The 17,500-nt window shown below is 46.3% G+C and overlaps 1 protein-coding gene across 1 annotated transcript; it reads right to left on the bottom strand.

Annotated features, from left to right (window-relative positions):
• Positions 1 to 1,013: 1,013 nt before the first annotated feature.
• LOC149430896 (alpha-ketoglutarate-dependent dioxygenase alkB homolog 3-like) lies at positions 1,014 to 16,991 on the bottom strand (the record flags this gene model as incomplete). The annotated part of the gene is made up of 7 exons (XM_089665940.1): positions 1,014 to 1,654; positions 2,493 to 2,591; positions 8,530 to 8,739; positions 11,338 to 11,426; positions 12,666 to 12,769; positions 14,701 to 14,748; positions 16,957 to 16,991. Coding segments are annotated over 7 exons (669 nt in total), but the record flags the coding sequence as incomplete, so codon positions are not given.
• Between the last annotated feature and the right edge of the window lie 509 nt (positions 16,992 to 17,500).

Genomic DNA, 17,500 nt, shown 5'->3' with positions numbered 1-17,500 from the left:
CTTATGTATAATATTAAAATTTGTGTTGCGCTCCACTGTGAATAATTTTTTTTTTTTAAAAATCAATATTTAAATACAAGTGAAATTGAATAAACCTTAGTATATTTTTAAGTGCAATGTGTGCTTTGTTAAAATCTATTATAAAATATATCAATTTATTTGGATCTTCAATTGATATATTTTATAATAATATATTTTAATAGAGCCCATATTGCACTTAAAAATATTCTAAGGTTTATTCAATTTATAATTTTTTTGTAAAAATCAATATTTAAATATAAGTTAAATTGAATAAACCTTAGAATATTTTTAAATTGAAGATCCAAATAAATTGATATATTTTATAATAGATTTTAATAGAGCACATATTGCACTTAAAAATATTCTAAGATTTATTCAATTTAACTTATTATTTTTTTGTAAAAATCAATATTTAAATATAAGTGAAATTAAAAATATTCTAAGATTTATTCAATTTCACTTATATTTAAATATTGATTTTTACAAAAAAATAATAAGTGAAATTGAATAAATCTTAGAATATTTTTAATTTCACTTATATTTAAATATTGAATTTTACAAAAAAATAATATGTGAAATTAAATAAACCTTAGTATATTTTTAAGTACAATATGTGCTCTATTAAAAAATATTATTATAAAATATATCAATTTATTTGGATCTTAAATTGATATATTTTATAATAATATATTTTAATAGAGCACATATTGCACTTAAAAATATACTAAGGTTAATTAAATTTCACTTGTATTTAAATATTGATTTTTTACAAAAAAATTATAATTATTTATTCACAGCGGAGCGCGACACAAATGTAATATTATATATTAGCCAATATCGCACAGTCATAGGAATATGTGTAAAGGTGTCAGTGAACCACAGCACTAGTAAACCTATAAATATAATTTTCATTTTATTTAATACACTATAGTAGCTCACAAGCACAGATATTCTAGAATAATCAATTTATTTTTTTTACTGTTTACTGTAACTTTTGTTACTTCTGGGTTTCTGGACCTGTTGCCTCCTGGGACAGCGACCTATCGCAAGAGGCCAGGTAATACTAAACCGCAACGGTGTGGCATATGTGCGCACGCGTGGCATCTGGCAGCGCATGCACAGAACTCCCACCATGTGTGTGCGTAGGCACCACCGGTCTCCATCATGTCCTAGATACCTGGAAGACTCTGGCAGCGCATGCGCACACCTACTTGAATTTTCAAGATGGCGGCAGAGATGAAGGGGGGGGGGGGGGGAGGCCATTTATTCAACAGTTTAGTTCCACGCTAATGCTAGTGACAGACTGCAGCACGTGTCAGTTTTCTTTTAATGACACTTTAATTAACGAATCTTTCTGATCTTAGTTTATAACGAACAAAATTTCCAACCAACTTAACTTAATTGACTGTATGTGCAGTGCAAACAAACGCAAAATCAGTCAGGTTTTGCCGCGATCGCCTGACGTGGGATCTTGCGGAGCTCCCATCATTCCACAGATGATCCTCCGCACGGCCCGGAGTTTCCAGGCTCTGTTTCGTGTCCTTCATGTTCAGGCTTTAGTCTCCGGGCACATGGTGCGGAAGGTCAGGTTGATGCGCGGTCGCCGGTCATGGTATTCTTTGGGCACGCGGTGCTGGCAGAGAGAACCACAGATACAATAATTAACCCCTTCCAGTCCGGACACTTTCACCCCCTTCCAGTCTGGACACTTTCACCCCCTTCCAGTCCGGACACTTTCACCCCCTTCCAGTCCGGACACTTTCACCCGCTTCCAGTCCGGAAACTTTCACCCCCTTTCAGCCCGGACACTTTCACACCCTTCCCAGTCCGGACACTTTCACACCCTTCCCAGTCCGGACACTTTCACCCCCTTCCAGTCCGGACACTTTCACACCCTTCCCAGTCCGGACACTTTCACCCCCTTCCAGTCCGGACACTTTCACCCCCTTCCAGTCTGGACACTTTCACCCCCTTCCAGTCCGGACACTTTCACCCCCTTCCAGCCCGGACACTTTCACCCCCTTTCCAGTCCGGACACTTTCACCCCCTTTCCAGTCCGGACACTTTCACCCCCTTTCCAGTCCGGACACTTTCACCCCCTTTCCAGTCCGGACACTTTCACCCCCTTCCAGTCCGGACACTTCACCCCCTTCCAGTCCGGACACTTCACCCCCTTCCAGTCCGGACACTTTCACCCCCTTCCAGTCCGGACACTTTCCCTGCGCTGCCACCGCCTGGCCGTTTATATACAACAGCCGGACAGGAGGTGGTTAAAAAGGCAAGATGTTGTTTCTTTAGGATCCACTCACACTTGTGTGACTTGTCATGTGACTTTGGACATCAGAGTCGCATCCCAATCTGATTGGATTGCCTCTTGCACCATCATTGGAGGAGCCTGCAAACTCTTGTCGCCTTAGGAGGTCAATGGACAGAATAATGACGCTGTAATTACAGGAATCGTCCCTCCTCACCTGCCAGTCTGACTGTGTCGCTCCTTCCATGATCAGAAGGGTGCCACCATCCAGCGGGACATGTATACGTTCCACATACGTGTAATCTCCCCGCTCCTCCTGCCAACACATACACAGAAATACATAAGGAAGCATAAAATCCTACATACAGCCGATTCAGATGTTGGTACAAAGTGCCGGTCCTTTCCCATGCAGTTTACATGTGTTTTAATTTCTAGGTTTATACAACTGTGACCCCATTGGGGAAATCTCCTATTGCTTCCTGTTGTGTCACCTAGGGCTCACTCACATTTCCCTCTGAAAAACAATCCACACTTGGATCGCTCTTCAGAGGCAGGTGGGGAGGAGGTATTTTGCCTCCCCAGCACCTGATTTAACCATATAATTGGCGCACTACAATCACATGCATCGCACGCGCTTGTGGTGCAGCCCCACAGAACTGCAGCAGTTGCTTTTGGTGCGGTCACTGCCCAATTGAAAGTGATGTGTGGTTTAAGTTTTGCCACGGCTGGGAAGCACAGCATTGTGGCCGCAGAATGTGTACAGGTGTATGTTAGTGTCCAGGTGGGCAGTTGAGGGGGTGATAAAACCACGGCTCAGCCGCCTGGTTTTACTGCTCCCCAGTGGCTGTATGTGTGAATGAAGACTTAGACAGGAGAGCCACGTTTAAAGCTCTCCATCCACTTCCATCTGTAACCAGTATGGTCTGCTAGAACTGGAGACAAAAATATTTAAAGTGTTACTAAACCCCGGACCCTGCATTCACTATATCCAGTCTCCTTGGACCCTGCATGCACTATATCCGCTCTCCCCGACCCTGCATTCACTATATCCGCTCTCCCCGACCCTGCATTCACTATATCCGGTCTCCCCGGACCCTGCATTCACTATATCTGGTCTCCCCGGACCCTGCATTCACTATATCCGGTCTCCCCGGACCCTGCATTCACTATATCTGGTCTCCCCGGACCCCGCATTCACTATATCCACTCTCCCCGGACCCTGCATTCACTATATCTGGTCTCCCCGGACCCTGCATTCACTATATCCGGTCTCCCCGGACCCCACATTCACTATATCCGCTCTCCCCGGACCCCGCATTCACTATATCCGCTCTCCCCGGACCCCGCATTCACTAAATCCACTCTCCCCAGACCCCGCATTCACTATATCCGCTCTCCCCGGACCCCGCATTCACTATATCCGCTCTCCCCGGACCCCGCATTCACTATATCCGCTCTCCCCGGACCCCGCATTCACTATATCCGTTCTCCCCGAACCCCGCATTCACTATATCCGTTCTCCCCGAACCCTGCATTCACTATATCTGGTCTCCCAGACTCTGCATTCACTATATCTGCTCTCCCCGGACCCCGCATTCACTATATCTGGTCTCCTGGACCCTGCATTCACTATATCCGGTCTCCTTGGACCCTGCATTCACTATATCTGGTCTCCTGGACCCTGCATTCACTATATCCGGTCTCCTTGGACCCCGCATTCACTATATCTGGTCTCCTGGACCCCGCATTCACTATATCTGGTCTCCTGGACCCTGCATTCACTATATCTGGTCTCCTGGACCCTGCATTCACTATATCTGGTCTCCTGGACCCTGCATTCACTATATCTGGTCTCCTGGACCCTGCATTCACTATATCTGGTCTCCTGGACCCTGCATTCACTATATCTGGTCTCCTGGACCCTGCATTCACTAGAGATCAGAGAAGACAGGATCAAACAGCCTTTTTACACAATGCAGAGGATTAACCCCTTAGGTTCCACAGTGAGTATAACAAGCATGCTTTACTGCATCTACAGACTGATTGTACTGTTGTGGGTTTAGTAACACTTTAAATGTGATTGGTTTTGTACCTCTTACTCATTCACATGGGGGAGGGGGGGCAGTAGCTAGGGGCCCTTTTATTACTAAAGGGGGCTCCAGATTCTGATAAGCACAGACTGCCACGACCACTGGGCAAGGGTTGTGGGGAAGAGGTTCTTGCTGCAGCTTCTTGTGACTTGCTACAAAGTTACAATGTACGGTCTGATCACTGGAAGGGCAGGAGATGAAGGAAATGCTTCCTCCTCCCTGCAGCAGATTGATGCCATCCTCTCAGCCTGGGCAAAGTCCCTGAACTGGAGTTCACGATGTTTTAGATTTTTGGAAGAAAAATCGTTTGGACTTCGATCCATGTATGGCCTGCATTAGGAATGTATTCTTGCAGACTTGTAAAGATACTGAAAGTTTCACTTTAAAGAGATGGATGATCTCCGGCCTGTGAGATCGCAGAGCGCAGTCTCCCGTGCAGCACAGCAAGTGGCAGTTCGTGTCTCTCTGTCACCCTTCTCCCGGGATGTGTGGGAGTCCGTTGTGACTTGTGCGCAGACGGGAATTGGGAGACACGCCGCCGTTCTGATGCCATTACACCTCCCACGGGGCTCAATTTACATTATTACATTAATGTCAGGTCTCAGCGGGGGGGCCCACCGCCATCCTATGGGGGGGGGGAGCCATCTGTTACATAAACTGCGCACAATTACAGAATGACAATGATGATTATGTAAGATTATAGGATAATACATCAGTGACTACTTCCTTTGATTGCCAACCACAGGCACACCGGAACTGCACCGGAACTGCAATAGTCCCCAGTATAGGTCAGCATTAGGCTCCATGTACACGGGACACTTCTGAACGATGGAAACTGACTGCTGGAAAACATAGGTAAAAAAACCGTCTGTTTAGCTGCGTTTGCGTACCGTGTTTATGAGCGTTTGCGTTTAGAATCGTTTCTTAAAGATAACCTCAGGAGACCTTCCAAAATGCCCAGAAAGCACTGAAAAATAGTAAAAAATGTACTATTTCAGATATTTTGTGAGAAATAGAGTGAGCAGAAGCAGAGAGAGCAGTATGTGTTGAGATTAGCTTTTTTTTTTTTTCTTCTTTTTGTGGTGTTTGGATGTTTCTGTGCAGAAATTATTGCAGCAGTATCTAACATATTTTCTTTCATGCAAAACCTCAAAGTATGGTGTACCATTTGAGTACCAGGAAAATGCTTTGCATGCATTTTTCATGATGAAAAAAGGCTCTGGACAGCATCTTGAAATGGAAGAGTTAAAAAAATGTTCCAAACCCAAACGCTTATAAACGCGGTTAGCCGCGTTTACTATTAATGCGCTGTATATAGGTAGGGTGGTGGCGGTGGGTGGATGGGGTTGGTGGGTGGAGAATGGTGGCGGTGGGAGGGTGGTGGTTTAGTGGGTGGAGGGTGGTGGCGTTGGTGGTGGGAGGACGGGGGCGGTGGATGGAGGACGGTGGTGGGTGGTGGGTGGAGGGTGGTGGTGTTGATGTGAGAGTGGTGGTAGTGGGAGGTTGGTGGTGGTAGGAGGGTGGTGGGAGGGTAGTGGGTGGAGGGTGGTGGTGTTGGTGGGTGGTGGTAGTGGTGGTAGGAGGGTGGTGGTGGAGGTAGGAGGGTGGTGGTGGGTGGGTGGTGGTATGGGTGGGGTTGGTGGGTGGTGGGAGGGTGCTGGTGTTGGTGGGAGGGTGGTGGTGGTGTTGGTGGGAGGGTGCTGGTGGGTGGGTGGTGGTGTTGGTAGGGTGGTGGTGGTGGGTGGTGTTGGTGGGTTATGGGAGGGTGTTGGTGGGAGGGTGGTGGTGGTGGGAGGGTGGTGGTGGGTGGACGGGGGCGGTGGATGGAGGGTAGTGGTGGGTGGAGGGTGGTGGTGTTGATGTGAGAGTGGTGGTGGTGGGAGGGTGGTGGCGGTAGGAGGGTGGAGGTGGGAGGGTGGTGGTGGTGGGTGGGTGCTGGTGGTGTTGGTGGGTGGTGGTGGGAGGGTGGTGTTGGTGGGTTATGGGAGGGTGCTGGTGTTGGTGGGAGGGTGGTGGTGGTGGTTGGGTGCTGGTATCGTGCTGGGAGGGTGGTGGTGGTGGGAGGGTGGTGGCAGTAGGAGGGTGGAGGTGGGAGGGTGGTGGTGGTGGGTGGGTGCTGGTGGTGGTGGGTGGGTGCTGGTGGTGGTGGGAGGGTGCTGGTGGTGGTGGGAGGGTGCTGGTGTTGGTGGTGGTAGGAGGGTGGTGGTGGTAGGAGGGTGGGGGTGGAGGTGGTGGTGGGTGGGTGCTGGTGTTGGTGGTGGGAGGGTGGTGGTGGGTGGGTGGTGGTATGGGTGGGGTTGGTGGGTGGTGATGGTGGGAGGGTGCTGGTGTTGGTGGGAGGGTGGTGGTGTTGGTGGGTGGTGGTGGGAGGGTGGTGTTGGTGGGTTATGGGACGGTGCTGGTGTTGGTGGGAGGTTGGTGGTGGTGGGAGGGTGGTGGCGGTGGTTGGGTGCTGGTGTTCGTGCTGGGAGGGTGGTGGTGGTGGGAGGGTGGTGGCGGTAGGAGGGTGGAGGTGGTGGGTGGGTGCTGGTGATGGTAGGAGGGTGGAGGTGGTGGTGGGAGGGTGGTGGTGGGTGGGTGCTAGTGTTGGTAGGAGGGTGGAGGTGGTGGTGGGAGGGTGGTGGTGGGTGGGTGCTAGTGTTGGTAGGAGGGTGGAGGTGGTGGTGGGAGGGTGGTGGTGGGTGGGTGCTAGTGTTGGTGGAGGTGGTGGTGGGTGGGTGCTGGTGTTGGTGGTGGTGGGAGGGTGGAGGTGGTGGGTGTTGGTGGTGGGAGGGGTATGAAAGATCACTTGAAAAAGCAAAACAAAGAAAGATTTTTGGATGAGAATATTCGCACAAAGGTCATACGAAAAAATTCCTTGAACATTCCGTGAATGGACGAATGTCGTTCGAAAATTGTCTTTTGCTTCTGACATTCGAGTTTAACCCCTTCACGCCTGAGGGTAAAACAAATGTAAATGCCTAAGCACAATTCTGCAACGTTGTGATAGTAAAACCGTCCAGATCACCACAACTACTTTGTACATCCAGGTGGATTATACCGTGTTTTTTTCAGGACAAAATTGGGCTTTCATTGGTGGTAAATGGTAATGGATATCTCCTGATTTTTTTTTTATTATCAAAAGAAAACTGGCCCAAAATAGTAAAAAAAAAAGTTTTTATTTAGCTGTGTGTTTCTTGTTACGACCCTAACCTACCACCAAAGAACAACCCAAAATAAATTCTCCAACTCTTGGCGGTCGCAGCGATACCATATATGTGTGTTATTTGTTGTTTGTACCCGTAGTACAGCCCAGAAACAATAGTGCGCATTTTGTTTTTGTCTTTTTTTTTTTACCTAAAACACACTGACACCAATTTTTTTTTCATTAAATCCTGACCTTTGACCCTGATCTTGACCCAAACACCCTGGCACTGAACTAGATCAAACTTTGATCTAGGTATGTATGTATGTATATATTTTTTATTTTTTTTTACAAACTTTTTTTTCTCTCTCTATGCCAGGAGTTAGAGAGATACAATGTATCTCTCTTCTCCATTCATAGGGAGAAAAAAAAAACAAGGGGGCCGGGCTGCACAGTGACTGATCACTCTGATAGCCAATCAGAGGCTATCACAGCGATCATGTGACCCGGAATCGGGAGTCCTGGGTCCCGATCGTTAGAACGGGACCTGGGGATCTCAGTGACACAGCGGTCTCGGTGCTGGGAGTGCGCAGTGCGGCGTGCTCCCAGCACAAAGACAGGTACGCATATATGCGGCCCCCATGGACAAAAAGCCCAGTTCCGTGAGGCCGCATATTTGCGTGACGTTGGCTTCAAGGGGTTAAGAAGAATATAATTTCTAAATGATCACCACATATACTGCCTGAAAATTCGTTTCATCCTTCCTGCCTGTTCGAATTTTCCTGTCGCTGCGGTCAAAAACAAACATCGATTTGACCCCCACTAAAGATTAGAAAATCAACCGAATATTCTTGAGACAAAAATCTATACGTGTATGGCCAGCTTAAGTGTCAAAAAGGTATGACAGCGTGGGAACTTCAGCAGTGACGTCACACCCCAAGGAAAGGGGGGGGGGGGGGCTGCACTGCCTGGGACCACTTCTGGGGTTCCTCAGTCTTTGACCAATCACACTATGCGCACTAGTCACATGGCCATCTTACCGGTGGGGGTTTCTTCCTCATCTGGAACACCCGGGTCTCTCCGAAGCTTAATGAGGCGATGATGGGATTCCTGCCGAGGTCGGGTTCATCATCGCTGTGCCAGTCTATGCTGTCCTTGTCGTGTCTGTAGAGGTTGCAGAGCAGGGAGTTGAAGCTGAATGCGGTCACCTCCTCGATGCGGTCCTTCAGCATGGTGAGCAGAGGATGCCACTGCAGACACGGGACAGATCAGTCGGGTCCAACCAGCAAAGAACGAGCAAGAATTCTCTCTTTACTTTAACCCCTTCCAGTCCGGACACTTTCATCCCCTTCCTGTCCAGGCCAATTTTCAGCTGTCACACTTTGAATGGCAATTGCGCGGTCATGCAACACTGTACCCATATGAATTTTTTAGCATTTTTTTTGAGACAGATAAAACTTTAGTTTGGTGGTATTTATTCACCACTGGGACTTTTATTTTGAAAAAGTCCAAAAATTTTACAAAAAAAAAGTGTTTTTCTTATAAAAGTTTGCAAATAAATAATCTTTCTTCATAAATCTTGGCCAAAATGTATTCAGCTATATTGTTAGTATTAAAAAAAAAACACCAAAATTAGTTTATAACCAAAAATGATAATTTTTCACTTTTTTTTACATTTGTATTTATTTTTTTATATTATTATTTATGTTTTTTTCTTTAAACATACTGTCACCCTAGCAGTACAGCGTCACCATAGTGACACTGTACTACTTCTGGGGGGTGATGATTTTTTTTTTCTTTTTTTACACGGATTGCTTTTACACCCATAAAGGCTGTAAAAGCAATAATTTCTACTTCTCTCTGGCTGCATTCCTGCAGCCATTGAGAAATACTGTGAGAGCTGTGATTGGTCACAGTTTGTCACATGGTACAGGCTGTTGTGAATAGCCCTGTAGCATGTGACTTCTATGATCATTCACAGATTTCACAAGTAGTAAGCAATGATGTCAGGAAGTGACATCTTGTTTACTACTCTTCATGTGATCACTGATTGGCCAACCTGGGAATGCAAAATATAAATCAGATTAAACATCAGCATTAAAGTGATTGTAAATCTCTGATATAAAAATGAACAAACCATATCCTTCTATAGTGTGTACTTGCCTCCACCCAATGCACCTAGTGTGATTTTCTGTCTGCTCTGTCATTCCTCTGCTGTCTTCATGAGTCACTTCTGGCAGTTCATGCCAAAACCAACAATCCCAGGAGATGCTCCACCTCCCCAGCAGCACACAGCAGGTGATTGACAGCTTCAGTTGTGTATGTTTCCTTATGAGACTCCGGTCTCAGATTACACTCAGCTCTATGCTTTGCAGTGTGTGACATCAGATCCCCACCCCCGTTTTCTGAAGCTCAGAATTGTTGTGTGAACTGTACACTTTGAACTGCAGTGGATAAGAAAAGGCAGCAGATAAACAGGTACAACTTATGAAGAAGGTTTTGTTCCAGCTCTGTGTCTCACCTGAGGATAGTCACTTCACTGGGTATACAGAAGGATTTACAACCACTTTAAATTGAGAAGTGGAGGATAGCCCTGGCCCATAACACCCATACACCTGGAGGATAGCCATGGCCCATAACACCCATACACCTGGAGGATAGCCATGGCCCATAACACACATACACCTGGAGGATAGCCAGGGCACATAACACCCATACACCTGGAGGATAGCCCTGGACATAACACACATACACCTGGAGGATAGCCATAGCACATAACACCCATACACCTGGAGGATAGCCATGGCACATTAATACCCATACACCTGGAGGATAGCCAGGGCACATAACAACCATAAATCTGGAGGATAGCCAGGGCACATAACAACCATAAATCTGGAGGATAGCCAGGGCACATAACAACCATAAATCTGGAGGATAGCCAGGGCACATAACACCCATACACCTGGAGGATAGCCATGGCCCATAACACCCATACACCTGGAGGATAGCCATGGCCCATAACACACATACACCTGGAGGATAGCCAGGGCACATAACAACCATAAATCTGGAGGATAGCCAGGGTACATAACACCCATACACCTGGAGGATAGCCAGGGCACATAACACCCATAAACCTGGAGGACAGCCCTGGCACATAACAACCATAAACCTGGAGGATAGCCCTGGCACATAACACCCATACACCTGGAGGATAGCCCTGGCACATAACACCCATACACCTGGAGGATAGCCAGGGCACATAACACCCATACACCTGGAGGATAGCCAGGGCACATAACACCCATACACCTGGAGGATAGCCAGGGCACATAACACCCATAAACCTGGAGGATAGCCCTGGCACATAACACCCATACACCTGGAGGATAGCCCTGGCACATAACACCCATACACCTGGAGGATAGCCAGGGCACATAACACCCATACACCTGGAGGATAGCCAGGGCACATAACACCCATACACCTGGAGGATAGCCAGGGCACATAACACCCATACACCTGGAGGATAGCCAGGGCACATAACACCCATAAACCTGGAGGATAGCCAGGGCACATAACACCCATAAACCTGGAGGATAGCCCTGGCACATAACACCCATACACCTGGAGGATAGCCAGGGCACATAACACCCATAAACCTGGAGGATAGCCCTGGCACATAACACCCATACACCTGGAGGATAGCCCTGGCACATAACACCCATACACCTGGAGGATAGCCAGGGCACATACTTGTATCCTCGATCCAGGCTCTGATATCAGTTTTTCTCATTATGTTTGCATTTTGGACATCAGAGGAAACAGAAGCCTTGTATACTCACATGGGGATTGGCCTGCATCGTAGAGCGCGAGTAGGTATAAGGCAGCTCTCCGTACCAGCAGGTAAGCCGGGGCTCCTGGTAAGGTCCATCTGTCAGAAGACAAATCCTGTCACAGGCTGAAAATCTTTCTTCTACATCACCAACCTAGAGGATGGGCTACTACAAGTCCCAGCACCTGGGCTCAATGTTCCTCCATTACTAGAGACACAGACTGGACAAAATACATTGGGGGAGATTTACTAAACCTGGAGCACTCAGAATCTGGTGCAGCATGGGAGCCAATCAGTATGTGTGTGTATGTATATATATATATATATATATATATATATATATATATATATATATATATATATACACACATACATATACACACATACATATACACACACACACACACATATATATATATACACACACACACACACACACACACGATTTGCATTTCTGGGTAGGGGGAGCACGCACACCGCCCTACCTGCATTGCTATTGTTGGCTAGAGATGTCAATCACGGGGTCCTGGACGGCGATTCCTAGCCGGCACTCGGCAATCGTCGGAGAAAGCTTTCAGGGGAGAGACCTGTGCGTAAACAACACGGATCTCTCTCCTGTCAGCAAGGACATGCTGCTTTGTTTCTCTCTGCTCAGCATGTCTCCCTAGCAAAACACACACAGTTAACCCTTTGATCGCCCCAGATGTTAACCCCTTCCTGCCCAGTGCCATTAGTACAGTGTCAGTGCTTTTTATTAGCACTGATCACTGTATTGGCGTCACTGGGGATGTCAGTGGCAGTTAGTCCCCACCCAGTGTCATTAGTACAGTGTCAGTGTTTTTTATTAGCTGTCAGTGGCAGTTAGTCAGAATGCCTGCCGCAGTCCCACAGTCCCGCTATAAGTCGCTGATCGCCGCTATTAGTAGTATAAAAAAATAAACAAAAATTCAAGGATCTTTACAGCCATCTGTAAACGCTATAACTTTCATGTAAACCAATTAATTTACACGTATTGGGATTTTTTTTTTAGCAAAGTCGTGTCGCAGAATAAATTTTGGCCTAAATTTATGACGAAATTTGATTCTTAAAATTTTCAGGGCCTTGACCAGCTCTGTGATGTCAGCCGACAGCGGACTTCAGCCCGCTGTTGCCTGAAAATGGGTCACAGGAGTGCAGGATGAACTGCACTGCTGTGATCCATAGAAGTACAGCCAAAAGAGCTTTAGCTATACTTCTCCTTTAACTGCCACTGGAAGAGTAGTGTAGACAATGAGAGAATAGAACAGACTCTGTCTCCCTCTGCTGGATAATTTCAGTATAGCACCTGTGTGAACTTACCTGGCCCCACATTGGTTTTCTGCCTCCACTGGATTTCCCGATGTAGCTGTTCAAACATCCATTCTGCCTCTCTGGGCTCAATAAATGAGGGGAAAAGCCTTAGCCTGCGAAAGGGCAAGGAGTATTTAGATAGACTGCTAGAACATTAGTTATAAATTCACTTTAACAGGTAATACCCAGCCAGTTATTATTATTATACAGTATTTATACAGTTATAAAGTTCTTGCATTTAATCTAAAAAAAAAAATATACAGCAGTCCATTGCAATTTCCTTCTAAAAAAGCAATAAGCCTGAGTGATCTGCTGGTCTTCTGACTTTATCATTTTCTGAATTGCTGACCCAGAACAAGTATGCCGCAAGCAAAGTCAGACTGACCTGCATACTTGCTCTGGGCCACTGACTGACAGTATTGAAGCCAAAGGACCACCTTGAATTCTTAAAGGTAGTGGCAACCTAAGGATCTCTCTCATGTAGTTTCCTATACATTTGGATTGCTTTTTTTTTTTTTTCTTCCCTCCATTCTGCGAGCTTGTTTTGTGCATCCGGCTATCTTACTTACTTACTCAATATGCCCAGAGATAACGGACCAACATATTATTATGCTGCTAGACTCCTACACCTTACCAACCGATCGGCGACTGCTGCCCCTCTCTGCCAATCCCTCCACTGGCTTCCACTAACCCAGTGTTTCTCAACTCCAGTCCTCGTGGACCCCCAACAGGTCATGTTTTCAGGATTTCTATTATTTTGCCCAGGTGATTTGATCAGTTTCACTGCCTTAGTAATTACCGCAGCTGTTTCATCTGAGGGAAATCCTGAAAACATGACCTGTTGGGGGTCCATGAGGACTGGAGTTGAGAAACACTGCCCTAACCCAACGTATAAAATTCAAAATACTAACCACAGCTTACAAAGCCATCCACAACACTGCCCCCAGCTAAATCACCGACCTCATTCACAGATACCGGCCAAATCGCCCACTCCGCTCCTCCCATGATATCTTCCTCTCTAGCTCCCTCATCACCTCCTCCCACGCTCACCTCTAGGACTTCTCCAGAGCCTCTTCCATCCTCTGGAACTCCCTACCACAGTGTCCGGTCAGCCCCCACCCTGTCTGCCTTTAGGCGATCTTTGAAAACTCACTTCTTCAGGGAAGCCTACCCCACCTCCACCTAAGAACTGTACTTGAATCACCTCCACCAGATCATCCCCCGCAGCGATCACCTCCCCCTTCCTTTAGATTGTCAGCTCCACGAGCCAGGCCCTCCTATTCCTTCTGTACTGAAATGTATTGTTGCTGTATTGTCTCCCTTATATTGTAAAGTGCTGAGAAAAACTGTTGGCGCTATATAAATCCTGTATAATATTAATAATAATAATATATAAATCCGGTATAATAATAATAATAATAATAATATATAAATCCAGTATAATAATAATAATAATATATAAATCCTGTATAATATTAATAATAATATATAAATCCGGTATAATATTAATAATATATAAATCCGGTATAATATTAATAATATATAAATCCGGTATAATAATAATAATAATATATAAATCCTGTATAATAATAATATATAAATCCTGTATAATAATAATAATATATAAATCTTGTATAATAATAATAATAATAATAATATATAAATCCTGTATAATAATAATAATAATACAGGATTTATATGGCGCCAACAGTTTGCTCAGCACTTTACAATATAACGGGAGACAATACAGCAACGACACAGTTCAATACAAGAGGGTTAGGAGGGCCCTGATCCTTGGAGCTTACAATCTAAGACATGGCCGCTTTTGGGGGATTAATCATTCAGAAAGATCAGATCGCCATTATTCACCCCAAGATAAGCCACCACGAGGACCATCCTTGCCCAGCTCCCTGCCTTGTGCCAGCTATTGAGAAGCTACTACTGAGGCTGAGGATGACAGCAGAGGAGCCTCGCATTTCCACAAGGAGGGCTCAGCACTGGAATATTTTTTAACATCTTCTGCAATAATGAAGATCTGTCTTACTTGGACACTCCAGAGGCTGACGTGCTGATTTCATATGTACCGGGCTTACTGTGGACACAAAAAGACACAAATTAGAGGACTAAGTGGCTCCAGCACTCTTCAATCAATACGGACCAGTCCACCCAAAACTGATCATTTAAATGTTAACAGATCCCAATGTGGTGAATGGGCAGCACAGTGGCTAAATGGTTAGCACTTCCGCCTGGCAGTACTGGGGTCGTTGGTTTGAATCCCAGCCATGGCACCACCTGCCCGGAGTTTGCATGTTCTCCCTGTGCATGCGTGGGTTTCCTCCTGGTACTCCGGTTTCCTTCCACACTCCACAGACATGCTGGTAGGTTAATTGGCTCCTGTCTAAATTGTTCCTAGCATGTGTATGTATGAATGTGAGTTAGGGACCTTAGATTGTACACCCCTTGAGGGTTAGGGACTGATGGGAATGTACAATATATATGTTTAAAGCGCTGTGTACATTGACAGCACTATATAAGTACCTGAAATAAATAAAATAAATAAATATGTTGCATCTTCCTTTAGTGATGGGAGAAAGGTTATGCAATGTTACATATAGTTAGTCTGGCTGAAAAAAAAACAAAAATCCATCCAGTTCCACCATTAAAAAAAAAAAAAAAAAGTTACAATCCTACACCCACAGTATAGCCATGAGTTCTCAGGACTGTCTATGTAATGCGCTGATATGTCATCAGTCTGCTGTAAGAGTCAGCATTTCCCTAGTCTTCTCTCCCAGCGATCAGACTTCAACACTGCAACTGTGCTGCAAGTCACCAGGTGAGAGGCTGCAGAAGGGTCTGATCTGTGTCAGACATTTTTCTGAACTGCACAGGCTCCAGGATTTACACGACTGTGTCATCTCTGTGACAGCATCTCAGTCCAGGAAGTAGATGGTGACTCTGGATGACACCTGAACAAAGAAGGTTCTGCCTTCTGAAGAGATGAAGGCAATGTCAGGGGAAGTAAAAGGAAAAAAGAAGCGCCTCTAAGTGCAGCAGAACCACTTTAATAATTCACAAATGTAGAAAACACTGACATGTGGAAGAGGTAAAACAAGCATGTATGCGATAAGTATCCAGTATGAGGAACGGCTGTATGCAAGTGTCTGACATCCGCGTCTGCGCCCAGAACAAGCGTGGTGACAGGAGGAAGACGGAGGAGAAAGCCAGCCGGCATGTACGTTCTCCCTAAGATGGCATCTGGAACGCATGCTGAGGCGTGAAATCGGTGTTGGCGTGATGACGTCAGAGACCAGCATTCAAGTTTGATAAAGGAGCACGCTTCCACCATTAGAGGCCAGAGCATGCTTTGAAACGTGTTGCAATGAACGCTAGTCTCCGACGTCATCACGCCGACGTTGCGCCTCAGCGTGCGTTCCTAAAATCGGTGTTGGCGTGATGACGTCAGAGACCAGCATTCAAGCTGTCTTGATAAAGGAGCACGCTTCCACCAAGAGGCCAGAGCATGCTTTAAAAACGTGTTGCAATGAACGCTAGTCTCTGACGTCATCACGCCAACGTTGCGCCTCAGCGTGCGTTCCAGATGCCATCTTAGGGAGAACGTACATGCCGGACGGCTTTCTCCTCCGTCTTTCTCCTGTCACCCCGCTTGTTCTGGGCGCAGACGTCAGACACTTGCATACAGCCGTTCCTCATACTGGACACTTATCGCATACATGCATGTCTTACCTCTTCCACATGTCAGTGTTTCCTACACTTGTGAATTATTAAAGTGGTTCTGCTGCACTTAGAGGCGCTTCTTTTTTCCTGTTATTACAGAGTCCTGCTACAGCACTATATGAAGCCTGCCCAAAGTGCCCTACGGACAGGGGTGGACTGACCATTTGGAAACTCGGGCACTGCCTGAGGGCCCGGGGTCAGTAGAGGGCCCCATGAGATGCCCCTGGTACCTTTTTCATAGGCTTTTTTGAGTGTGGGCAAGGACACAGGGGCCCCATGATCCCCTATTGCCTGGGGGCCCCATGAGTTGTCAGTCCGCCCCTGGCTACGGACCTTCTTACTTTAATCCACTTATATTACATTATAATTTATTGGACTTTATGGACTTTTTTGGGTACTTGGTGTTCGTGTTTGCGCTGATCATTTTTTCAATGTCAGGGGAAGTACCTAACATGAAAAATATTAGGTCCTAGGTGGGGCTAGGTCCTCATTAGGAGAAAAAATAAAAGCCTACTACAATATATACAATTTTTTAAAATATGATGTATATATGAAGGGGACTTACTCAATGACGAGGGGCTCCGGGATCTTGCGTACAACCTGAAAGAGATGGAGAGCCTTGAAGGGGATTCAGGTCTTTGCATTTAGACTCACAGCAGGCGCTCTGCAGCAACAATTATTTTCCCGCCAAGACCCTATATAAGGATCTGTATGCCCGAGGTGCGGGAAGGATCAGGGATCACTGTGATTGGTTATATGACCAGGAGCCAATCCCGCTGGTTATCGATTGTTAGTGTGGAATGAGAGCTGTCTCTGACATTTGGATCCCTGTGCTGGAAATGCACGGTCAGCACACACTCAACACACAGACATTAGGTTCGGTCATGTACACTGCTCTATGCACACTACACATCCCATAATCTATAGTCCGCCTCAGGAGAGAGGAGGAGGGGAGGAAGGAGTGGAGGGGGGGGGGGGGGGAGTGGGGGGGGGGGGGGAGGAAGGAGAGGGGGGGGGGGGGGGAGCGGAGATAGGGGAGAGGAAGAAAGAGCGGAGGGGAGAGGAAGAAAGAGCGGAGGGGAGAGGAAAAAAGAGCGGAGGGATGGAGG

Source organism: Staurois parvus, unplaced genomic scaffold (genome assembly GCF_062004578.1).
Source record: "Staurois parvus isolate SC_StPar_1 unplaced genomic scaffold, SC_StPar_1.0 ptg002421l, whole genome shotgun sequence".
Lineage (NCBI taxonomy): Eukaryota > Metazoa > Chordata > Amphibia > Anura > Ranidae > Staurois > Staurois parvus.
The sequence above is the reverse complement of the archived record's forward strand: the minus strand, read 5'-3'. Positions and strand labels throughout refer to the sequence as shown.